Genomic DNA, 25,132 nt, shown 5'->3' with positions numbered 1-25,132 from the left:
TCACTATCCAGCTCCATCATCATTATGCCAGCTTGTCACCATTTTGCAGGAAGGATGGTATAAAATTACCTAGAAAGCCATACAGGACATGTATTTATCCTCTCTGAGATGACTGGGAGCTGTTTTGAATGCCAACAAATTTTCTATGCCTTATTAGATGTGGTAATGTGTTGTGATTTTGGTGTTTCCGTATTTTTGTCCGAACCCTGTACATGTTGGCTCCTGTCATCTATTGCATTGCACTAGGGATATTGTCAGACACTATGCTCATAAACACAGGCTTCAAAATGGAACTCTTAACTGATGTTGACATGCTGCTGTTTTTTGAGTGTAGGATACATTCAGGACTTTGCCAGTGTGTCCATAGATACAACAAGGCAAATAGCCTGCAAATGGATGAATTGTACTATAGGACATCCATCGATTTAAGTTATGTCCTTTACTTTGATGTTAACTCTTTATATGGGTCCTCTAAGCAACAGTTTCTACCTATTGGAGGGTTTCATTGGTTGACATCTCTCTACTGTGACAAATTATTCTAATGTAGGATTTGTTTTGGAGGTAGACTAAACATATCCTAATAGTTTGGATGATGTGATTTTTCACTATTTCCAGAGCATTAAGTTCTGTGGGATGGCTCCTATCACAAGCTGACGATAATGCTGGGAGAAAAAACAAAGTGCATAAATGCTAGAGGTATCTTAAGCAATGTCTCAAGTTAGGGTTGAAATGAAGTAGAGACATCTACATTATTGCATTCCACCAACAATCCTAGCTGAAGACATTTGCTGATAAAAGTATCAAAAAAGTCATCTGTGATGTGTGCTTTTGGTAAGAGTTTATATGAATTAATGAATAGTTCACTTATTGGTCAGACAACGGAAAAATTAGGGAACACGTACTAAATCAGTCAATCATTGGGATGGATGTTTTGATGGGAAAATGTGATTGTGAAGCCAAATTTTAAATGGGCTACCGTCTTCAGTAACAAATTTCTGGCTCTGGGCGTGGTAAGGTTGCAGTACAGTTCTTGAAACCTGTTTACAATAGCATGTGTGTTTTGGATGTATCAAAACTCCATATTTCATTTTCATTTTGAGTTTGCTAAAACCCATTTTGAAATTGAGGAGTTGCTTTATGTGAAAACTGACAACTTCATTTACTGGTTGAAGTGTTGTGATCCATATGAACTGACAAAGTGGCTCCCCAATGTGTTTGAAACATCTGCGTGTGCAACTGATAGCCCTTATTGAACTAAGCTGTCAAACAGCAAGGTTATTGGCTTGATGAAATATGAGACAAGTGGGTCATGCAGTTTGTGGGTCTACACACACTGTACAAAGGGAGGTGCTACATAGACGCAGGCTGAGGGTGTACAGCATGCAGCAACATGGGCTCTCATGGTAGGGGATTACTTGGTGTGCTTGTATGGCACTAGCACAGATGATATACTCAAGATGACTTGTGATCCATACTGGCGTAGCTGAATACTGGACTGTCACATCATTATGATAAATGTATCATTTGTGATGGTGGATCTGAAATCCCCTTTTACTTGCACTATTCACTTGAGTGATAGAGAGTGCGTGTATGCCTTCTAAAAGGTGGAAGGTGTTAATATGTGGAACAGTACCCATTTATTACAGTGTATGTGTAGCTATATATACTGCACACTTTGGGTACATGAATTATGCACTGTGTATGTGGGTTTTGAAATGCATACCCTGTATGTACCTTAGACTATTTTTTACACACTATGCTTGTGAATGAACTGTTGGCTTAGTTTTTCCTGCTGCTGGCCACACAAATGAAGCTCACTTACTTTTTTCATGTAAAGTGTAGAAATGTACAACACAACATCTGAACTGTATAACATGCTATGACACTGCAATTGGTAAATATGCAAAAACAACAGCTGAACCGTGGAGTGTAAAGATGTACCGTGCCATCACAACCATAACATGTTTTGTGACATGCTAAACAAGAGATGAAGTGTAAAATAAGCTACAACATTGCAACTGTTCTATTGTATTAGATCTCACAGGAAAAACATAAAACATGTTACATGCATTTGAAACACAATTCTTTGTGCAATGATTACTATGAAAACATATTAGAGGAATGTTATTATATGGTCATAATTTTTTTGTACCTTGTTAGTTGTGAAAAATATATTACAAATGTAAATATTATTGCTTCTCAACCAGGAAAAAATTAGGATTTGTAAAATTACTGTTATTTGCACCTTGGTAAGTGCAAAAATAAAGTCACTTTGTTAAACCCTAGTCACTCCTTTTCTTACTTTCTACAACAACTCTGCAATATTTATTCAGCATACTCAAGTGAGGATGCAAACTAGAAAACTGATGTCACCAACATTATGCATATTGAGATTTTCAGGTGTACTGTCATTAGCATTCAAATCAATTGTGATCTGTTCATTTAAGCCTACCTCAGAAATCTAGTAATTTAGAAACATTGAATCAATCAAGAAAAGATGGTAGTGTGTATGATAGTCTTACACAGATAGGCAGATTAACATGAAATTAGTCTGGTGTGATATGCTGTTTTCAGAATGTCACCACCGAGCAGTCTGATGGGATGGTGAAACCAGTGTGGCATAGTTGCAGTATTATATGAGTGCTGGAAACACAGATAATTCTTATCTTAGATGTCCTGAATTACAGTAACTCTCAGCAGTAGCTGCTGCATCAGGGAATTTCTTCACAGCTTTCCTGGTATTACTGTCCACCAGGACAATACTCATTCATATGGGACAAGGAATGTAGAAAATATCTCTGAAGGTTAGGCACCGCATTTTTCTTTGTATGACTGTTTATTATTGACAGTTATTATAAAACTGATCTTTTGTGACCATTTGGTTTTATAATTGTTTATTGCAGAGGTTAATATCAGTTAAATGCACCAAGTGTGGTCAAAACTGTTACACTGAATAATGAAGGTGTTGTTCTGTGTCATTGGGCACCTGTAATTTCATATTTCTGCAAGTCACTCAGCCAGAAATCAACTTAACTGAACTTTGGCTCCGATAGAAGTAACCCAGAAAACTACTGTTCGGGCAAATGTCCACAACACATTTAATTGAAAGTCTTGTAAGACTATTATTACTGTCCATCACAGCTTCACCTTGTAGCACTCTACTGTACATGGAATGTAAATCCATACACAAACAAGCATACTCTTTATTCATACTAAATTGATACAATGGAGGTACATCTACACTATCAGAAGCCACTTACCACACAGTCAGTCAGACATTGCTCGGACTTGGTATCAGTTAACCACCAACAGTACCAAAAAGAAGCGTAGAGTGCAGAGGTGATGAGAAGTATGGAGGCAGAGTATTATGTGGGTATGACAGTTGTGTTGTTGTCAGCAGTAGAGTTGGCTCTGGGAGGTGCTGTACAGGTGGTACTCACAAAGACACACTGACACTTGGTGGGGTGGCCGAAACATGCCTATATGGCAGTTTTGGAGGTTGTAAGGGTGGTGGAGAGATCACTGGAGATGGATGGCACAGGTGATGGTGCGTGATCTGCAGTGGGCAGGCAAGGAGCTTTGATGGCGAGGATACCACCAGCAGAGAAGTGGGGGGTTAGAGCGGTGGTATTGACATCGTGTGTGTCCTAACTGTTTTTGTGAAGAGATGGATGATAGAGCCTTCCACAGTCCGGTAGTGTAGCTGCTTCCCCGTGACCAGGAGTTTGTTGTCAGTCAGCTTGATGTCATCATCAAACATATGATGGTTACTGATAGCATGCAGGAAATGTAACATTGATACCATATCAAAAATCATTCACATTGTATTTCAGCAGATAAGTATGGCTGAACAGAGAAAGGGCAAGAAGATGGATAGTGATGGAGGGGGCAGGTTGATAAAGCAGGCAATGCTATTCAATACAACATGCCAGTTGTACAGGCCAGCTGACACATCAGGGGCTCAATGAAATTCTTGCCCCAGATGTGTAGTGTGTCCTGCAAAATAATCAGTAAGGCAGGTCAGTACTACTCCAACACAACTCATCTTTCAAATAGGACAGGCTACATGAGATTGGGGCTGGAAAGTAGTATAGGAAGTTTATTACGGAAGCTAAGTGGATGGCAGAATTTATGGTAGTGTTGACATTACTTTTTAAAAAGTCATGTGCTACTTGTATTAAATATTGATAGATATAGTCCTGTGTAACATTCTGTTGAAGGTATAACTTTTGGTTTGGGCACATAATTCTGGACATGAAGTTTTTTTCTCTTTCGGGGAGGAGAAAAAGGGGGGGGGGGGTTGGAGCACAGGAAGGTGTGAGATATTACACACTCAGTTTTGATTAACTACAGTCTATTCATCCCTGATTTTCCTTGCTTAGCCTTCCTTTTGTTTGCTCTGTGAACATCAGTTATATATAATTATGTAATCTTCCTTTACTTCAGTTCTTATATAAATTTTGTTTGACAGAATGTCGAAGCATCATACTTTGGCCACACTGCCCTGTCAACAACTACATTTTACACTGAGTGAATGGATTCAAAACAACAAGTTACTGAACAAATCAGCGGATTATCACCATGATTTAGCTGAAAGAATACTGTCTGAAGGATCAAGGGCTAGAGAGGTGACAGCACACACAACCAAAGCCAACAAGGTAATCAGAAATATTTATTTGTGTTTAACGATATGTGTGGCTTTTTTAACCAAATGTAACATGCAAAATTAAAATTTCAGTACAGTTTTAAAGAGAAGGAAAACATTTGCAGAGAAAGTTTTTGAATTTCCATCAGTCATACCAAAGTTTGCATAAATGAAGTTACGACATAATTGTTAAATCTATCAGGAGCTCTATAAGCTTTGGTTCACTTTCTCAAGTGACATTTTTGTTTTCATTTATGATTGCTTGGAGCCCGTTTGATACCATTTTCTTTTATTTGTTTATTTACAGATTCACTGTCTATGCTTTTGCACTCAGAATCACTAAAGTGTTCACTTCGTGAATCAGAATCTTTAGATCAATACACCTGATATCCTCTTCCACAATATCAAAATGTCTGGCAATTTTGACTTTGTTATTAATCAATACACTGTATTCAGCTTTGCTGTAGTCTAGTAAAATTGCAAAGTATGCTTTATGATCCCATTTTGACTTTGTCAGTTCTTCTGGCACACTCCTGCCACCGTTGGATAAGCAGCTGCTGGCAGCAAGTCATATACTCTTAGCTGACTTATTTGTTACATAGTTTAATTCTTAATTTCTTTGCATGTTTTTGGGTACTTGCATTGTTTAATTCATAAATTTCGGGCGTATTATAGTATTTGAGAGTTGTAGCATCTCGCTTTAGTACCCGAATAGTGTAAATTTGCGTAGTCGTCTGTCTTCTGCTTTTGTTTTGAATGGCCAGTGTCGGTTGGTCACAGCCAGTGTGCTCCCTGCTGCCGTTGGATGAGCAGCTGCCAGCAGCAAGTCTTATACTCTTAGCTGACTTATTTGTTACATAGTTTAATTCTTAATTTCTTTGTATGTTTTTGGGTACTTGCTTTGTTTAATTCATAAATTTCGGGCGTATTATAGTATTTGAGAGTTGTAGCATCGCGTTTTATTACCTGAATAGTGTAAAATTGCATAGTCTCCTTCCGCTGCTGAGCAGTGTGTCAGCAGTGTGCAAGTAGCAGCATTACTGCATTTACTAGCAATCTTGTATTTTAATAACCGTTTAAATTTTGTGTCGAACAGTTTGTGCTCTCTGTAGATTAGTTCAGGTATTCTTTGCACAACAGTTTTTAGAATGGATAAGGACTGCAACTGCTGTGTTCGGATGTGGGCTGAGTTGGAATCCCTTCGCTCCCAGCTTCAGGCAGTGTTGGCTTCAGTCACACAGCTTGAGGCTGTTGCCAATGGGCATCACTATGGGGGTCCGGATGGGGGTTTGTCGGGGACGGCCAGCTCGTTCCACGCATCCCATGATCGGACTACAGCTGTGGCTGCCCAGGATAATGCCCACATTGAGGCTGACCCCTCACCTGTGGTAGAGTGGGAGGTCATCTCGAGGTGTGGCAGGGGGCGAAAGACATTCCGGAGGGCTGAACGGAAGGACTCTCCAGTTTGTCTGACAAACCGGTTTCAGGCTCTGTCTCTGGCTGATACTGAACTTCGGCTGGACATGGCTGCTTGTCCTGTTCCAGAGGTTGCCCCTCAGTCTGCAAGATCCAGGCGGTCGCAGAGGGTGGGCTTACTGGTAGTTGGGAGCTCCAAAATCAGCGCGTAATGGGGCCCCTTAGGGATATGGCAGCAAGAGAGGGGAAGAAAACCAATGTGCACTCCGTGTGCATACCAGGGGGAGCCATTCCAGATGTGGAAAGGATCCTTCTGGATGCCATGAAGGGTACAGGATGCACCCATCTGCAGGTGGTCACTCATGTTGGCACCAATGATGTGTGTCGCTATGGATCGGAGGAAATCCTCTCTGGCTTCCAGCGGCTATCTGATTTGGTGAAGACTGCCAGTCTCGCTAGTGGGATGAAAGTAGAGCTCACGATCTGCAGCATCATTGACAGGACTGACTGCGGACCTTTGGTACAGAGTCAAGTGGAGGGTCTGAATCAGAGGCTGAGATGGTTCTGCGACCGTGTGGGCTTCAGATTCCTTGACTTGCACCATAGGGTGGTGGGGTATCGGGTTCCGCTGGATAGGTCAGGAGTCCACTACACGCAGCAGGCGGCTACACGGGTAGCAGGGGTTGTGTGGCATGGACTGGGCGATTTTTTAGGTTAGATGGCCTCGGGTAAGTACAGAAAGGGCAACAGCCTCAAAGGGTGTGGGGCAAAGTCAGGACATGCAGGGACCAAGCAGTAATCGATATTGTAATTGTAAACTGTCAAAGCTGCATTGGTAAAGTACCAGAACTTCAAGCACTGATAGAAAGCACCGAAACTGAAATCGTTATAGATACGGAAAGCTGGCTGAAGCCAGAGACAAATTCTGCCAAAATTTTTACAAAGGCACAGACGGTGTTTAGAAAGGATAGATTGCATGCAACCGGTGGTGGCGTGTTTGTCGCTGTTAGTAGTAGTTTAGCCTGTAGCGAAGTAGAAGTGGATAGTTCCTGTGAATTATTATGGGTGGAGGTTACACTCAACAACCGAGCTAGGTTAATAATTGGCTCCTTTTACCGACCTCCTGACTCAGCAGCATTAATGGCAGAACAACTGAGAGAAAATCTGGAATACATTTCACATAAATTTTCTCAGCATGTTATAGTCTTAGGTGGAGATTTCAATTTACCAGATATAGACTGGGACACTCAGATGTTTAGGAAGGGTGGTAGGGACAGAGCATCAAGTGACATTATACTGAGTGCACTATCCGAAAATTACCTCGAGCAATTAAACAGAGAACCGACTCGTGGAGATAACATCTTGGACCTACTGATAACAAACAGACCCAAACATTTGACTCTGTAAGCACAGAACAGGGAATCAATGATCATAAGGCCGTTGCAGCATTCCTGAATATGGAAGTAAATAGGAATATAAAAAAAGGGAGGAAGGTTTATCTGTTTAGCAAGAGTATTAGGAGGCAGATTTCAGACTACCTAACAGATCAAAACGAAAATTTCTGTTCCGACACTGACAATGTTGAGTGTTTATGGAAAAAGTTCAAGGCAATCGTAAAATGCGTTTTAGAAAGGTATGTGCTGAGTAAAACTGTGATGGACAGGAAAAACCCACCGTGGTTCAACAACAAAGTTAGGAAACTACTGTGTAAGCAAAGACAGCTTCACTGCAAGTTTAAACACAGCCAAAACCTCTCAGACAAACAGAAGCTAAATGATGTCAAAGTTAGCGTAAGGAGGGCTACGCGTGAGGCGTTCAGTGAATTCGAAAGTAAAATTCTATGTACTGACTTGACAGAAAATCCTAGGAAGTTCTGGTCTTACGTTAAATAAGTAAGAGGCTCGAAACAGCATATCCAGACACTCCGGGATGATGATGGCATTGAAACAGAGGATGACATGCGTAAAGCTGAAATACTAAACACCTTTTTCCAAAGCTGTTTCACGGAGGAAGACCGCACTGCAGTTCCTTCTCTAAATCCTCGCACAAACGAAAAAATGACTGACATTGAAATACGTGTACAAGGAATAGAAAAGCAACTGGAATCACTCAACAGAGGAAAGTCCACTGGACCTGACAGGGAACCAATTCGATTCTACACAGAGTACGTGAAAGAACTTGCTCCCCTTCTAACAGCCATGTACCGAAAGTCTCTAGAGGAATGGAAGGTTCCAAATGATTGGAAAAGAGCACAGGTAGTCCCAGTCTTCAAGAAGGATCGTCGAGCAGATACGCAAAACTATAGACCTATATATCTGACGTCGATCTGTTGTAGAATTTTAGAACATGTTTTTTGCTCGCATATCATGTCGTTTCTGGAAACCCAGAATCTACTCTGTAAGAATCAACATGGAGTCTGGAAACAGTGACCGTGTGAGACCCAACTCGCTTTATTTGTTCATGAGACCCAGAAAATATTAGATACAGGCTCCCAGGTAGATGCTATTTTCCTTGACTTCCGGAAGGCGTTCGATACAGTTCCGCACTGTTGCCTGATAAACAAAGTAAGAGCCTACGGAATATCAGACCAGCTGTGTGGCTGGATTGAAGAGTTTTTAGCAAACAGAACACAGCATGTTGTTCTCAATGGAGAGACGTCTACAGACATTAAAGTAACCTCTGGCGTGCCACAGGGGAGTGTTATGGGACCATTGCTTTTCACAATATATATAAATGATCTGGTAGATAGTGTTGGAAGTTCCATGCGGCTTTTTGTGGATGATGCTGTAGTATACAGAGAAGTTGCAGCATTAGAAAATTGTAGCGAAATGCAGGAAGATCTACAGTGGATAGGCACTTGGTGCAGGGAGTGGCAACTGACCCTTAACATAGACAAATGTAACGTATTGCAAATACATAGAAAGAAGGATCCTTTATTGTATGATTATATGATAGCGGAACAGACACTGGTAGCAGTTTCTTCTGTAAAATATCTGGGAGTATGCATGGGGAACGATTTGAAGTGGAATGATCATATAAAATTAATTGTTGTTAAGGCGGATACCAGGTTGAGATTCATTGGGAGAGTCCTTAGAAAATGTAGTCCATCAACAAAGGAGGTGGCTTACAAAACACTCGTTCGACCTATGCTTGAGTATTGCTCATCAGTGTGGGATCTGTACCAGATTGGGTTGACAGAGGAGATAGAGAAGATCCAAAGAAGAGCGGTGCGTTTCATCACAGGGTTATTTGGTAACCGTGATAGCGTTACGGAGATGTTTAGCAAACTCCAGTGGCAGACTCTGGAAGAGAGGCGCTCTGCATCGCGGTGTAGCTTGCTGTCCAGGTTTCGAGCGGGTGTGTTTCTGGATGAGGTATCGAATATATTGCTTCCCCCTACTTATACCTCCCAAGGAGATCATGAATGTAAAATTAGAGAGATTCAAGCATGCACGGAGGCTTTCCGGCAGTCATTCTTCCCGCGAACCATATGCGACTGGAACAGAAAAGGGAGGTAATGACAGTGGCACGTAAAGCGCCCTCCGCCACACACTGTTGGGTGGCTTGCAGAGTATAAATGTAGATGTAGATGTACTTCCATACAACTTTAAATGTTTAACATTAAGTTTCTTCCCAAAAAATATCTTGTAATGAGTTTTCCTTTCAATAGTATTAGCTAAAATTCTGTTTTGAGGTATGTAGCTATGCGAACTACTTTAGATCAGAATATTCTGTCTACTTTTGCTTCAGCTAACAGAGATCCTGACATATCCATAATTAACCTGTTATGTCTTTCAGCTGCACCATGTAATTCATGTACATAGGTAGGACAGACATTTAAAATGATGCCTTTCCTACCTTATAAATTGATAAAAATCTAAATTTAAATATTGTTTCCCATTGACAAACCTCAATAATTTTTTAATTGTTTTACAAGTTAAATTTTCTGTTTCATTAACAAATTCCACAAAACAGCCATAAACTTGATTTTTTGATTTGATACCATAGACATTATCTGCTTCAATATAATCATCAATAAAAGTAAGAAAATATCAATCCCCATGCAAACCATGACTTGAGTGTGGCCCATTCAAATCAGTCTGAATAATTTCTGATGTTTTTTTTGCTTTGCTTCTATTATTTTCACAAGGTAAATTGTGCACTTTATTTTCAGTGCAGACTTTACACCTCATAAATTCTAATTTTAAATTTATTGGCAATCCATCTGCTAACAATTGTTTACACAGTTTATACAGTGTTGTTGTTGTGGTCTACAGCAAATCATTAAAATTTGCATGTCCAAGGCTACAACACCATTTTATCTTTACTGACATACTATCTATACTGCTAATACTATTTATGTTATTTCCTTATAAATTATACCTGTCACTTTGTACAGCCTATCCTCTTTTTAAGCAGTCACAAGTACATAAGTTATCATCTTTATCAAAAACTTTTGAGATACTGCCTACAGTACAACTTGATGTTTTTCTGTTGCTTTAGCACAGCCAAACAAATTTCTGTCTACATCATTAACATAAAATATATTTTTCATTTCACTTGGAATCCTGTCACCACAAAATGGAAAAAAAACCATTATGGGCGTGGGAGGTCTGTGCAGTTTGCCCATAGGATCAGCGGCATGTCATGTAATCATCGTCGGCTGGATAAATTTGTGGTAGATTATCGGCCTGTGTGGTATGGGGTTCACTGTATGTGTGATGTCTGGCTCGAATTTGATGCCCTTCGTTGTCAGTGTGGGTGGTGTAGCAGTCAGGTTGTAATTTTGATATCCATCTTGTGGTCATAGTGCTGTTGATGTGTCTGTTGTGGCATCCTGGTAGCTGTTGATGTTCGGTTGTGGTAAAATGGTCATGTCGTGCATTCGTACCAGCATGCAGCAGGCATCAGCATATCCTGGTGCGAGCTGGGGTGTGGGAAGTGATGAGGCTGGCGGGGCTGTGACATCACACCCGAGGTTTACCATGGTATGCGGCACGGCTGCCATGATGTCACCCACGTGACGTATGAGAGCAAAAGTGATTTGCAGAAATATGGCATTCTGTTCAAAATCACTGTTAACTGGCACTATCTGTCTCTGAGACTACCAAATACACTGACCTGCATATTTGTTTGTTGTCACAGATTGTTCGGCATCTGTTATGTCACTGTTGTTGGTGTCTATAATAAGCTGTCAATGCCTGACATCTCAGTAATGGTAGAGTCACTCAGTTGATAGGGAGACTTGGGAGTAGCATTAGTACTAGCTGAATGTATATCATCTGGAATACTGCATTCGAGAATGGTGGGGGCGGCAGGGTAGCGCCATTGTTCATAACCGCCAATTGTCGCTGTCCCTTTGTTATGTAGTCTGATGAGGTTAGTGGCCACATAAGCACATATGACACTATTTTCAGTGTTTGCTAAAGGCACTGTGGTTGATGAGAGTTCAGTACCATAGTCCTTATGAGTGCTCTGATGTGACAACGGTTGCATTGTTGTGCATGTATTAAACACAGAAGTATTGCAATTTCTGTCTCGTAGCAGTGAAAAGTCGTTAGACAAACACTTGCAACACTTGCTATCATTGACTGTAGCTGGCTGACCATCAGTGTGGGTAGGATCTATGTTGGCGAGGTGTTGGATTCTTAAGTCGGGTGGAGGTGGAGCAACATGTCATATGATAATGTCATGGCGTGGGTGTCAGAAAACTTGGGATCACTGAAGTAGGTTTTGGGTAACAAACATGATATTCATGATGTGTAGTGACTGTCAACATTACTGATTCACATACACAATATTTATTTATACACATTATACGGACAGATACAACTTAAACACTTGGCGTCTCAGTATACACTGCCCCAGGTCCAGAGATACTGTTTTTTGCAGTGATATTCCTGGGGATGGAAATCCATAGAGCTTGTGTCCCCATACAACTGAAAAAAAAAGAGAGAGAATATTTTTACTAGCCTTTATATGAAACATTTGGAAATCTACATTAATAGTAACATTCATCAAAAAATCATAAATATTATTTAAATTTTCTTAACATAAAGTAGGTACATTATATTGTGATAGGAAATATAGGATGTTGGGACTTTGTTAATAAAACAAGTCACACTTATGAGACTGTTGGGTTGGCAACAACCTTGTTTTTGGCAAACATCTATTTTTATCGAAAATTTGTGCCTGTGTTTTGGTCACTTATGGTTCTCATTGCTTCAGTTACATTATAGTAAACTCATAAGAAGAAAAAAATAACAATTACATCTAAACAATGAATAACTCAACTGAAAACTAATGAAATTTAATGAAAGTATTAACTTTATTGTTTTAGATTTATAATAAGGAAAATAACAATAATATCTGTAAAATGAAGGAATCAGCTATAAAGTTATGACATATAAGAAAATATTTAACTTGGTTATTTTAGACTTGTATTCATAAATTCTAGTACTGTATATAAGCAGTCCTTTGCAAGTAATGTTTTTACTTTATCTCTGAATTCCTTTCTATTCATATTTAAGCTTTCAGGTAGCTTGTTGTGTAGAAGAACTCCCATGAACTTTACACCACCATGTTCTTTATATAGTCATTGACTGCTTATAGATAAATAATTTTAATTATGAGTCTGATGATGGTGGAGGTCTTTACTTTTTTTAAAAAAATATGTAAATTATCATGTATAAAACATACTCTTTGATCAGTATAAATATAAGGCACTGGCAGGCTACTGAACTCATGAAATACTGTAGATGTGTAATGGTGGAGGAATGAACCACTTGTCTCATTATCTTAATTATACCCTTCTGCATAATAAATATAACTCTCTGGGAGACACACCAAAACGGTTGCAATATATGAGTATTGAGTGCAAAAGTGCAAAGTATGCACATTTTAGTGTTTTGATGTCACAGACTTTGCTCAGGGCATTAGATTTGTAGAAAAAATTGTGCAGACTATTTTTTATGTACATCAAACCTTATAATGACATCTTTCAATGCTCCAAGGAATTTAGTAGTTACCTCTTGATTAATCTACACCTACATAATAGGTGCATCTGCATAATAGGTACATTTTCAGATCTGATATCTGTTCATGATATAATTATGACTGATGGGTGATAATTAATATACACAGTTTTTCTCTTGACCAGTAACAGTTTTGCTGTGTTAAATACATTTAACTGCTTGGACTTTCTATCAGAAATCATGTTAGGGAGTTCATTAGCACAGTAATTCAAATATACTGTATTGGTGTTATAAGAACACATCGCTCACAGATCTTTTAAAATGCTTTGGTGCATATCATTGATAAATATAATAAACAAAAGTGAACAAACTGTGAAACCTTGTGGAATGCCTCATTTTATAACTTACAACTATGAATGTGTGCTTCCAAATGTGTTTGAGCTGATTTCAACTTTTTGTACTCTGAGAGTTATCATCTAAACCAATCATTACATTTTCCCCTAATTCCATATTGTAGTAGTTTATCCATAAGTAATTCATGACTGACAAGTTGTTGTTGTTGTTGTGGTCTTCAGTCCAGAGACTGGTTTGATGCAGCTCTCCGTTCTACTCTATCCTGTGCAAGCTTCTTCATCTCCCAGTACCTACTGCAACCTACATCCTTCTGAATCTGTTTAGTGTACTCATCCCTTGGTCTCCCTCTATGATTTTTACCCTCCAATACTAAATTGGTGATCCCGAGATGCCTCAGAAAATGCCCTACCAACCAATCCCTTCTTCTAGTCAAGTTGTGCCAGAAATTTCTCTTCTCCCCAATTCTGTTCAATACCTCCTCATTAGTTATATGATCTACCCATCTAATCTTCAGCATTCTTCTGCAGCACCACATTTTGAAAGCTTCTATTCTCTTCTTGTCCAAACTATTTATTGTCCATGTTTCACTTCCATACATGGCTACACTCCATACAAATACTTTCAGAAATGACTTCCTGACATTAAAATCTAAACTCTATGTTAACAAAATTCTCTTCTTCAGAAACGCTTTCCTTGCCATTGCCGGTCTACATTTTATATCCTCTCTACTTCAACCATCATCAGTTATTTTGCTCCCCAAATAGCAAAACTCCTTTATTACTTTAAGTGTCTCATTTCCTAATCTAATTCTGGCAGCATCACCTGATTTATTTAGACTACATTCCATTATCAACATTTTGCTTTTGTTGATGTTCATCTAATATCCTCCTATCCATTCTGTTCAGCTGCTCTTCCAGGCCCTTTGCTGTCTCTGACAGAATTACAATGTCATCGGCGAACCTCAAAGTTTTTATTTCTTCTCCATGGATTTTAATACCTACTTTGTATTTTTCTTTTGTTTCCTTTACTGCTTGCTCAATATACAGATTGAATAACATCGGGGATAGGCTACAACCCTGTCTCACGCCCTTCCCAACCACTGCTTCCCTTTCATGCCCCTCGACCCTTATAACTGCCATCTGGTTTCTGTACAAATTGTAAGTAGCCTTTAACTCCCTGTATTTTACCCCTGCCACCTTCAGAAATTGAAAGAGAGTATTCCAGTCAACATTGTCAAAAGTCTACAAATACTAGAAATGTAGGTTTGCCTTTCCTTAATCTATTTTGTAAGATAAGTCGTAGGGTCAGTATTGCCTCATGTGTTCCAACATTTCTGTGGAATCCAAACTGATCCTCCCCAAGGTCGGCTTCTACCAGTTTTTCCATTTGTCTGTAAAGAATTCGTGTTAGTATTTTGCAACTGTGGCATATTAAATTGATAGTTCGGTAATTTTCACATCTGTCAACACCTGCTTTCTTTGGGATTAGAATTATTATATTCTTCTTGAGGTCTGAGGGTATTTCACCTGTCTCATACATCTTGCTCACTAAATGGTAGAGTTTTGTTAGGCCTGGCTCTCCCAAGGCTGTCATTAGTTCGAATGGGATGTTGTCTACTCCCAGGGCCTTGTTTCAACTTAGATCTTCCAGTGCTCTGTCAAACTCTTCACACACTATCATATCTCCCATTTCATCTTCATCTATATTCTCATCCATTTCTATAATATTGTCCTCAAGAACATCGCCCTTGTATAGACCCTCTATATACTCCTTCCACCTTTCTGCTTTCCCTTCTTTGCTTAGTACTGGATTTCCATCTGTGCTCTTGATATTCCTGCAAGTCATCCTCTTTTCTCCAAAGGTCTATTTAATTTTCCTGTAGGCAGTATCTATCTTACCGTTAGTGATATATGCCTCTACATCCTTACATTTGTCCTCTAGCCATCCCTGGTTAGCCATTTTGCACTTCCTGTCAATCTCATTTTTGAGACATTTGTATTCCTTTTTGCCTGCTTCATTTACTGCATTTTTGTATTTTCTCCTTTCATCAATTAAATTCAATATCTCTTCTGTTACCCAAGGATTTCTATTAGCCCTCATCGTTTTACCTACTTGATCCTCTGCTGCCTTCACTACTTCATCCCTCAAAGCTACCCATTCTTCATCTACTATATTTCTTTCCCCCATTCCTGTCAATTGTTCCCTTATGCTCTCCCTGAAACTCTGTACAACCTCTGGTTTAGTCAGTTTATCCAGGTCCCTTCTCCTTAAATTCCCACGTTTTTGTAGTTTCTTCAGTTTTAATCTACAGTTCATAACCAATAGATTGTGGTCAGAGTCTACATCTGCCCCTGGAAATGTATTACAATTTAAAACCTGGTTCCTGAATCTATGTCTTACTATTGTATAATCTATCTGATACCTTCCAGTATCTCCAGGCTTCTTCCATGTATTCAACCTTCTTTTATGATTCTTGAACTAAGTGTTAGCTATGGTTAAGTTATGCTCTGTGAAAAATTCTACCAGGCGGCTTCGTCTTTCATTCCTTACTCCCATTCCATATTCACCTACTACGTTTTCTTCTCTTCCTTTTCCTACTGTCGAGTTCCAATCACCCATGACTATTAAATTTTCGCCTGCCTTCACTATCTGAATAATTTCTTTTATCTCATCATACATTTCATCAATCTCTTCGTCATCTGCAGAGCTAGTTGAAGATTGAAGGCCTTTGTAAGATCAAGTAATATTCCTGTTGTATGCTGTCTGTCACTGAGTGCATTGTAAACTTTGTTTAGAAATGAATGAGACCCCATTTATTGATCTCCCTCTTCAAAAACAAAACTGATGAGGGCTCAATAAACAGCTACTTTCCAGGAACTTAATAACATTGTCACTCACTGCATCCCCAAGAAACTCTGATATGCTTGACAGGATCAAGATGGGTTTGTAGTTATTAATATCACTCCTTTCACTTTATTTAAAAGAGAGGAACCACTCGTGCTACCTTGAAAATTTTAGAGAATCAGCCCAACAGAAAGAAGAAGTTTATTGTATCTGACATGGGATTTGAGAAGGTAATCAGATATGCCATCAAAAGCTTATGAGTGTCTTTAGCTCATGTTTTGTAATACTGCAGATTTAACCTGGTTTGTGAAATGTTTGCAGGCTAAAGGGAACAGACCAGTACTTACCATTGTATCTATCAATGAAATAAGCAGTGGTGTAACTGTTTATTTTTATACATCCTCCATTAAAGATGTTGCCTGCGTTATATTTCTTTGAAATTACAGGCAATTTGAGACATGACAGCTACAAAATGATTTAAGCAAAACAAAAAATTTAACTTCAGAATATTTATTACAAAATTTTAGCACCATGTGACAGGTTTGACATCATAAAATCTTTTACAAGACATGCAATTGTATGCCTATCACCTTGATTCTTTTATAACTTTACAATAATTAATGTTGAACATATACATTGTTGTTTTAGCACATTTCATAAATTATAATTAAGGTTTTATAAGTCTGGGTAGCTGATTAATAATTACAGGTTTGTTTTCATTAGAACTTTCGTGTGTGACAACAATTTAACAGAAATAAATCCCTTAATTCACTTAAATATGTGCCACATTCAGTGGCAATGAACAAATTTCTTATTACTATTGAGGAAAAGAAAACATTCATAGAAATTAATAGTGAGAAAAAATGAAAGGTATGATATTGAGAGTTAGTTCTTTAGGTATTACGCAATGCCCCCACTGTACAGTGACATTGTATCAGATTATTAATTGGTTGCTATCCATTACCAGTGTTGGGGGGGGGGGGGGGGGTTAAAGCACTTTATTTCTCGGTCTTTTGGAAACACTTATGTCAAGTGGAGATGTCAAATTTACCTTATTATATCTACATATTCTAATACAAATAATTAAAACGAAGACAAGCTATAAAAAAAAGGGTAAAAATATCAAGTACTGCATATATACAACAGCCCTTGGTTTAGTTAAGTCTCTTTCATTATTGCGCCTATGTGCATGGCAAGTAGTTGGTGGCTTGGCACTGGGACTTTAATGGTTGTGTCCTTGTCAAATACTTTTAACTCGTGCTTGTCCATTTCACACGGAGTGAAACAGCGAAGTCATTGTGTGTTTCACCGTGGATTCCTCCACAAATATTTGTTCAGTTCTTGGAAACAGTGTGCGTGCTTTTGGTAATTTCAATGCTGTGACATAAGACCTACAATGTTACGGCCTGTGACCTACTGTTTACCTGGCGTAATGCGCTTATTCAGTGGGAGGAAATCAATCGATCAGCATCCATGATAAGGTAAGTTCCTTATAAAACACTTCTCCACTTATTCAGAGTTGAGTGTAGGCTAGTAAAAATTTTTGTAGGTTTGCACGCACATACGAAGCATCAGCACACTTCACTTTTGAAAACAAATATCACATTTACACAGGTTCCTTGCTGAATTGCCATCCGACTCTATTAATCACTTATTTTGCATAAAGTGTCTGCTTTCATATGCTGTTACTCTTTCAACAAACTGTTATTTACATAGTTACAATTTTAATACATTCACAAATTGCATATTATTGCTGACATTCCACTTCATAAACAGTCATATAATTTTAGTTTGTAAATAATAGATTCATTTACATTCATATTGTAGTATAACTATGCATAACCTCAGTTACATTGATCATCCTTATGTACATATATACACCTGTATGTTTGAGCATCACAAATCTTTGCATAAGAAACATTATACATAATTCCTTTCACATTAATCATGGGAACTTGTCATTTATTTACGGAGCAGGTGGGAAAATATTGGCATCTACTTCAAATACTCTATGCACTGCTTGCCTAACTATGCTTAGCATTGCTTCTAGAAATGAAGGAAGGAATCTGTTTGACTATAGGCCCAGTGGATTATTAAAGAAAGGATGTATAACTGATATATCATGTTACAAGAAGACTCTCAGCCAGCACTGTTCATGGTAGATTCTTGTTATGTTTCTACTACATGAAATAGATATCGTTTACTTCAGATGACATGTGACTCAAGTACTCATGACGTGTTTAATGTCCATAAATGTTGTTGTTATTCAACATGTAGAAACAATAATCCTGTTTATAATGATAATGTACATATACATATTATGAAGAGGAAAATGGGTGTTGGGAGCTTCTGAAGTAATGACTGTGCCCTGTATGTATGTCGGCCCATTACTTGTTTGGTAGCATGAAACCTAGATCATTACGATGTCACTTACCAGACTGCTACTGTGTGTACTTTGAATTGTTCATTCATATCACTTATATGTATAATATTTCTTACAGCTAAATTTTACTTACTTGAGGTGCAGCCCATTGAATTTGTATGGTACCATGCCACTCTTGAAGCTTATCATCTCTTCTTTCATGCTGTGTTGGTGCACCGGTGGCTGGAAAGAAAAAAACTTAAAACTAACTTACAACTAAATGTGTAGTAGCTCAGTTGCTATTGATTCAGTCATTCTTTTACATCAGTATGCAGCTGTTTTATTCACTTCATCTGCCCAGTACACCACCAGCTTCACTTACCTTTACCCTGTAAAGAAAAGTATCTACAAAATTCTAAAAGCATGAGGTACTTGTGCTCCTGATCCCTGTAACCTGCTGTAATCTTAGCTGTCATCATTCATATCCTTAAATGTATATTACGTGTCTTGTAGTTCACTTTCTGTAAACACCTGTACATATCTGTATATAGTAGGTTAACATTATTATTTTATATATATTAGATGTAGTCCACCTTAAGTTTATAGTTATAATATAGTTATTCCTTCTTTCTTCCTATATGTATATAATTCTTATAAATATATGAGTGGGCGAGTTGCGTTTAATTGCATTAGCTGGTGATTGTTTATTATGGCAGCTATCTAATAATTAAATCTCCTGCGGCCATGTTTACATGCACATGCATACAAGCTGTTGCTTTCACCTTGTCTGTTGACATAGCTCACCATTGTGATTACACCACAGTGTGTGTCACAACTCTGCTCTGCTTCGCTGCTCCTTGCATTGAGTGAAGTACTGTATTGTTTAATAGCCCTCTCAATTTCACTTAACTATTACTTTGTATATCAAAATACAAGTAAAACCTCTTATATCTAAACATGTTTCCTTAACACTAGTTTTCTAAAGAAAACAGAAATTAAATTACTGTTACATACACCATGTACAGCCATTTTTAGTAAAAATATTTGTGTCAAAAATGTTTATTTCACAAATGCCTTTAAGTCCTTGTGGAGGTAGAGATCTTTGTCTTGAGCAGTCTTCTCGTAAATCAGTCTAAAAGCTCCAGGATATGGAATTTTGGAAATTATACATGGTCCTATATAAAGTAAGAGCCACTTCTTGTTTAAATTTACTGTTTTTGTTGACTTAGGAAGGGTTCATAACAGAACTCGTTGGCCTTCACTAAACTGTGTAAAATGCTTCAGTTTCCAATCATAGATTTTCTTCCTATATTCAGCCCTGTTTTCCAGTGTGATTACTGGTTGTTTAATTATCTCCTCCAATGATATTTTTCACCACTGGTATTTTTGGTGGGGGTGACTCCCATTTGCCCTTTTGTCTGGTGTAAAACATTAATTCATTTGGTGTGAAACCAGGAAGAATTTGCAAGATTGTTAATGACCTGCATGAAAGGTGTGCATACTCTCCCCATTTTGTGTGTGTGTGCGGTGTGAATGTTCTTATAAACTGATTAACTTCCTTGAATATTCATTCTATGGACAATGCCTCAGGGCAGAATCTTGATACTAAGATGTGTTTTATATCCTGTGGTGTCATAAATTGCTTCCATTTCTGTCCTATAAAATATGAGGCATTATCACTAAGTATTACTCACTCAGCTTGTGGCCCCATGTCTGGGTGTTCCCTTGTAGGTCTGCACCCAGGGAGGTTTGCTGGTGGTGTTTTGGAGGCTCCTCCCCCTGCCCTCAAAGTCAGTACATTCTATCAGTACATTTCTATCTTCTCCTTAATCCAGGTAATGGCTGGTTCCCGAGCTTGGTTATGGGAATAGCTGCTGTCATGATTCAGTTCAGGGTTGCTTACTCTGATCTCTATAGCTTCTTTGATGATACAGTCCCAATATTTCAAAGTCTGTGTTAGGACCTTGGTCTTGTCATAATCCATGTCATGAAGTTCCGGCAGGCAATGCTCAGCAATTGCAGACTTATTAGGTTGTTGCAATCTTGTGTGCTGTTGGTGTTCACAGCATCGGACTTCGATGGTGGGAACTGTCTGACCTATGTATTCCTTACCGGTATTTTGTAAACCCCTGATTTATGTAAACCAAGGTCATCCTTAACACTACCAAGAAGTGCTCTGGTTTTAGTTGGAGGGCAGAAGATGGTTTTGACTTGATATTTGCATAAAATGCATCCAACTTTTCCCAATAAGGCCCCACAAAATGGAATGAATGCCATGGCCGTGTTTTTCTAAGGTTCTTCATTAGTTTCTGCCGGTTGTGCTGCGATTGTCAGACATAGAGCATCCCAGATTTGCCTTTCCTTACAACCGTTCCTCAGAAACACGAACTTCAGATGGGCTAATTCTTGTTGGAGACTCTCCTTACCAGAGAGGGCATGAACTCTGTGTACAAGAGTTTTTAGCATGCCTTTCTTCTGAGCAGGGTGGTGGCAGCTATCTGCATGTAGGTATAAGTCGGTGTGAGTTTTCTTTCTATACACACTGTGCCCCAACCTGCCACCATCTTGTCTTTTGATGAGAACGTCCAAGAAGAGGAGCTCCCATCTGATTCTACCTCCAAGGTGAACTTGATATTCTCACGTCTTGAGTTGATATGTGCGAGAAATTCCATCAGCTTGTCTCTTCCATGTGGCCAAATAACAAATGTGTCATCCACATATCTGAAGAAATAGGTAGGTTTTAGATGTGCTGACTCCAAGGCTTCTTCCTCAAAATGTTCCATGTACACGTTAGCGATGATGGGAGAGAGGGGACTCCCCATAGTAACACCTTCGGTCTGCTTGTAGCAGTCACCATCAAATAGAAAATATACTGATGTCAGAACATATCTGAACAGTTTGGTGGTTTTCTTATCAAATTTCTGGCTGATGAGTTCCAGAGATTCAGGTAACAGAACCGTAGTAAACAGGGAAACCACACTGAAGCTCATAAGTATGTCAGATTCCTTAATTGTGAGGTGGTTGATGCGTCCCAAGAAATCCAAAGAGCTACGGATATGGTGTGGGCCTGTCCCCACGTGAGGGCTGAGCAGCTCCTTGAGGTACTTGGTGAGAGGATATGTCAGGGCACCAATAGTGCTGACAATAGGATGTAATGGGACGTGCTCCTTGTGGACTTTCTGTAAGCCATACAGCCTTGGAGGTTCAGGGGCCCTGGGCCATAACTTCCTTGTGATCTCTTCAGGAAAGTCAGAATCTTTGAGAAGTGCCAAAGTTTTCCTTTCAACCCTCTTGGTAGGATTGATGCCAATCCTGTGGTATGTGGTGCCATCTAGCAAGTCCCACATCTTCATGGTGTAATCCTGGTGGGACAAGATTACTGTACCGTTACCCTTGTCTGCCAGTAAGACCACTATGTCTGAATCTTCTCTTAGTTTTCTGATGGCCGCCCTCTCTTTTTTGGAAATATTCGATTTCATAGCTCTAGTTCTAGTTGCAGGTCCATAACTAGAACTGTTCACCCATTTATTTCATCACGAAATATGTCTGGAGAAATTGAAGTCACAATGCACAAATTTCTTATTAGTACTAAGGTAAAGAAAACATTCATAGAAATTAATAACAAGAATAAATAAATGGTATGATATTGAGAGTTAGTTATTTAGGTATTACACGCTTTGAAGATCTTTACAGAACAGTTTTCATCTTAATTAATTGAAAATACATAATAGGTATACTAATTATGTCCCAATCTTTCTGTTTTATATGCGTAACGTTGTTACACAGCATACAAAACTGAATATGCTTCACATATGCTGGAAGTTGTATGAGTTAAGAATGAGCTTGCAATCTGTGATTATGGTTCCACATCAGTTGTAGAATATTTCAGAACATATGAAAATTTGTGCTGGGCTGGGATTCAAACACAGAATTCCTGATTTTTACGAGCAGTTGCATTAGCAACTTCAGCTATCTAAGCAAGTTTGCACATTAAAATAGTGTGTGCACAAAGGAGAATACATATATAGACAGATGGAGATTTGAGCTGCTCCTGGAAGTGTGTTTGGATAGCTGAAACAGTTATGGTTATGAGCAATGTTGTGGCTCATGTTGGTGCTGTTAGTAGGTTGGCATCTTGCAAATAGGGATAGTGGCATCTTGTTTTCTTCTTTTGTTTATTGGCGCCACTACGTTTGCTAGCGTTGTGTGTCCACGAGTGGCAGCAACAGTGGTTATCGATACCTAGTGTCATGGTACTATCTTTGGAAGGACGTCAAGTATTTTCTGGGTTGGAGTATGTTGGGGGTTCGGTTGGGATGTAGCAGCAGTGAGGACTGACAGTGCAAGGACATGCTGGGACCGCTGGAGGCACACAGCCACTGCTGGATCGAGGGGCTGTAGTTTCGAGGCCACAACCTCGTTGTCTACCGGACCCAGGATGTTTGAGTTGAGTGAACATTAACTCAGTAGTGAAACCTCCACTATTTTGAGATCACGCCATTTGTTTGCTCATTCTTACTCGCAGGGTCACTGAGACGAAGTGCAATGAGTGGAGTGTTTGGAGTTGGTGAAATTAATTAGCCATCCTCCAGTTCTTATTATTAATCAGTGAATTCCTTGTGTTTATTGGTGAAGTCCAACCACTTCTCTCTTGGTTCGATCGGATGATGATGACTGTTTTTTTTTTTTTTTTTTTTTTTTTTTTTTCAAAAAACTATTTTAATTTTGAGTTATTACTATTGGGGCCTTCAGCCGACAAATAATTTGAATTTCTGATCAATAAGGCATTCAGCCATGAATACAATTTGTCTTTAGAATTTTTAATTAGATATTGTCTCTTAATAGTGAAATTTTGTTGATTATTTTTTTAAAAGTATTGAAGTATCTCTTGGAGAAGTTTAACTGTTTTTAAGAATTTGCTATCCAGGCCTTCAGCCGTCAAATTGTTTTGGAGTTATTACTATTGAGGCCTTCAGCCGACAAATAATATGAATTTCTAGTCAATAAGGCCTTCAGCTGTGAGTGCAACTTGCTTAAGAATTTCTTATTAGACATTGTGCCTTAACAGACAAATTTTTGTTCCTTATTGTCAACCTTATTTGCAACTGGTTCCAAATAAAGTGTATGTGATTAGAAAAAAAACAGAGCCACGAACAGTAACTGAGTAAGGCCCTGTCCACACCCTATCCTGCCTTTCCCTATGTCCCATGTTTCAGGTGACTGTTTGTGACAAGTGGGAAATGTGTGTTCGAGTTCCATTCTAACACAAATTTTCGTTTATTCTGAAATATTCTACAGCTGATGTGGAGCCATTATCATGATTTTTGAATTCATTATGAATTAAATGAGCTTGTTGATTGTCAACACAATGTCTGAGACACAGTACTGCAATATTTCATGCTATACCATCATCCCTGAAACTGAACTGGGTTAGTCATTTAGTAATACAGACTCACAACTTTCCTTACAGAAAGAAGTTGACATAAAGTTAAAGGAACGAATAACAGACATCCAGTTTCACAAAAAGGAACTGGAAAAACAAAAAGAACAATGCTGCAAGGAAGAGGAACTGCTGAAGATGTATAAGGAACGTGTACTATGCACTATGGAGTCTTTGATTCAACAGGCTCTCAGTATTGTCAAGAAGTGTATTATTCTTAGGTAAGTGAATTTCAGATAATAAACAGTTATTTCCAAATTAATTCATGTGCTCACCTGCAATAAGTACAAAGAATAAATACTGTTTTTGGTTTCAAATTTAAAGCATTTTTCCTTAGATAACAAATAATATTTTCTATAGAAGTGGCAGTAGCACGTTGTGATGTTACAAAATAGAAGTGATGTTGCTATTCAATGGAAAGTTGGAAATTGAGATTTAACTAACTGTTTTATCAATCACAATTGGCGTAAGAATCATGGATTGACCATTGTCATAAAATATTGCATTATGAGATGTGAATAGTTTTTACTTGCAGTTTCGCGTGGCTTGAGGCAGTCACAACTAGCGTGCTGTTGAATAAGAAATTGCGTTATCGTCTTTCTAATTACTTCATGATCGTAGATACGATCATACCCGGTTGTGAAGTTATTGTTATGACAAAACAATTTCCTAAGGGACCAGAAAGTTCTTAAGGGCACAAAAACAACTGTAACATCACACAAAAGAGAAATTCAATATTAAAGCTGATGCAAGAAGACGATAAAACAGTTTTCTTTTTATCAATGTAACACGCACATTGGACTGCTGATCTTGGAGTCTGTAATATTAGCAAAATGCATAATTAAAATGAAAATAATACTGAGGAGATAATAGGAATGAGCACTGCTAAATGATTCAGTATTCCCAGAACAAATATTTATTATAACTAAAACATATATCGTACCTTAAGCTTAATACAACAATGACGGTAGATTTTTATGTCCGTATCATGTCCATTTAGCGCTCTTTTATATAGCCATTGTCTTCTTTGAGTCGCTCGTGCGTCGTCACGGTAAGTTATAACAGTTCTTTACACTTCACTCAACTCAGACATACAC

General features: G+C 38.6%; 1 protein-coding gene and 1 long non-coding RNA gene across 2 annotated transcripts in view; one reads left to right on the top strand and one right to left on the bottom strand.

The window, feature by feature from the left end:
• The first annotated feature begins 2,685 nt into the window (after nucleotides 1–2,685).
• The window catches only part of LOC126410711 (tektin-1), a 131,456-nt gene continuing 109,009 nt past the window's right edge, over nucleotides 2,686–25,132 (top strand). Inside the window, exons 1-3 of the mRNA XM_050081310.1 lie at nucleotides 2,686–2,804; nucleotides 4,472–4,658; nucleotides 24,066–24,256. Coding sequence (XP_049937267.1) covers nucleotides 4,473–4,658; nucleotides 24,066–24,256 — 377 coding nt within the window. The 5' untranslated portion in view covers nucleotides 2,686–2,804; nucleotide 4,472. The remainder of the gene's footprint in view (nucleotides 2,805–4,471; nucleotides 4,659–24,065; nucleotides 24,257–25,132) is intronic.
• Nucleotides 11,847–18,978, bottom strand: LOC126410727 (uncharacterized). The gene is made up of 2 exons (XR_007575210.1): nucleotides 18,750–18,978; nucleotides 11,847–12,000 (listed from the first exon to the last, which is right to left on the bottom strand). It is a non-coding gene; the product is annotated as an uncharacterized LOC126410727 (long non-coding RNA).

Source organism: Schistocerca serialis, chromosome 1, assembly GCF_023864345.2.
Source record: "Schistocerca serialis cubense isolate TAMUIC-IGC-003099 chromosome 1, iqSchSeri2.2, whole genome shotgun sequence".
NCBI classification, from domain to species: Eukaryota; Metazoa; Arthropoda; class Insecta; order Orthoptera; family Acrididae; genus Schistocerca; species Schistocerca serialis.
This window is presented reverse-complemented; position numbering and strand designations above follow the sequence as displayed.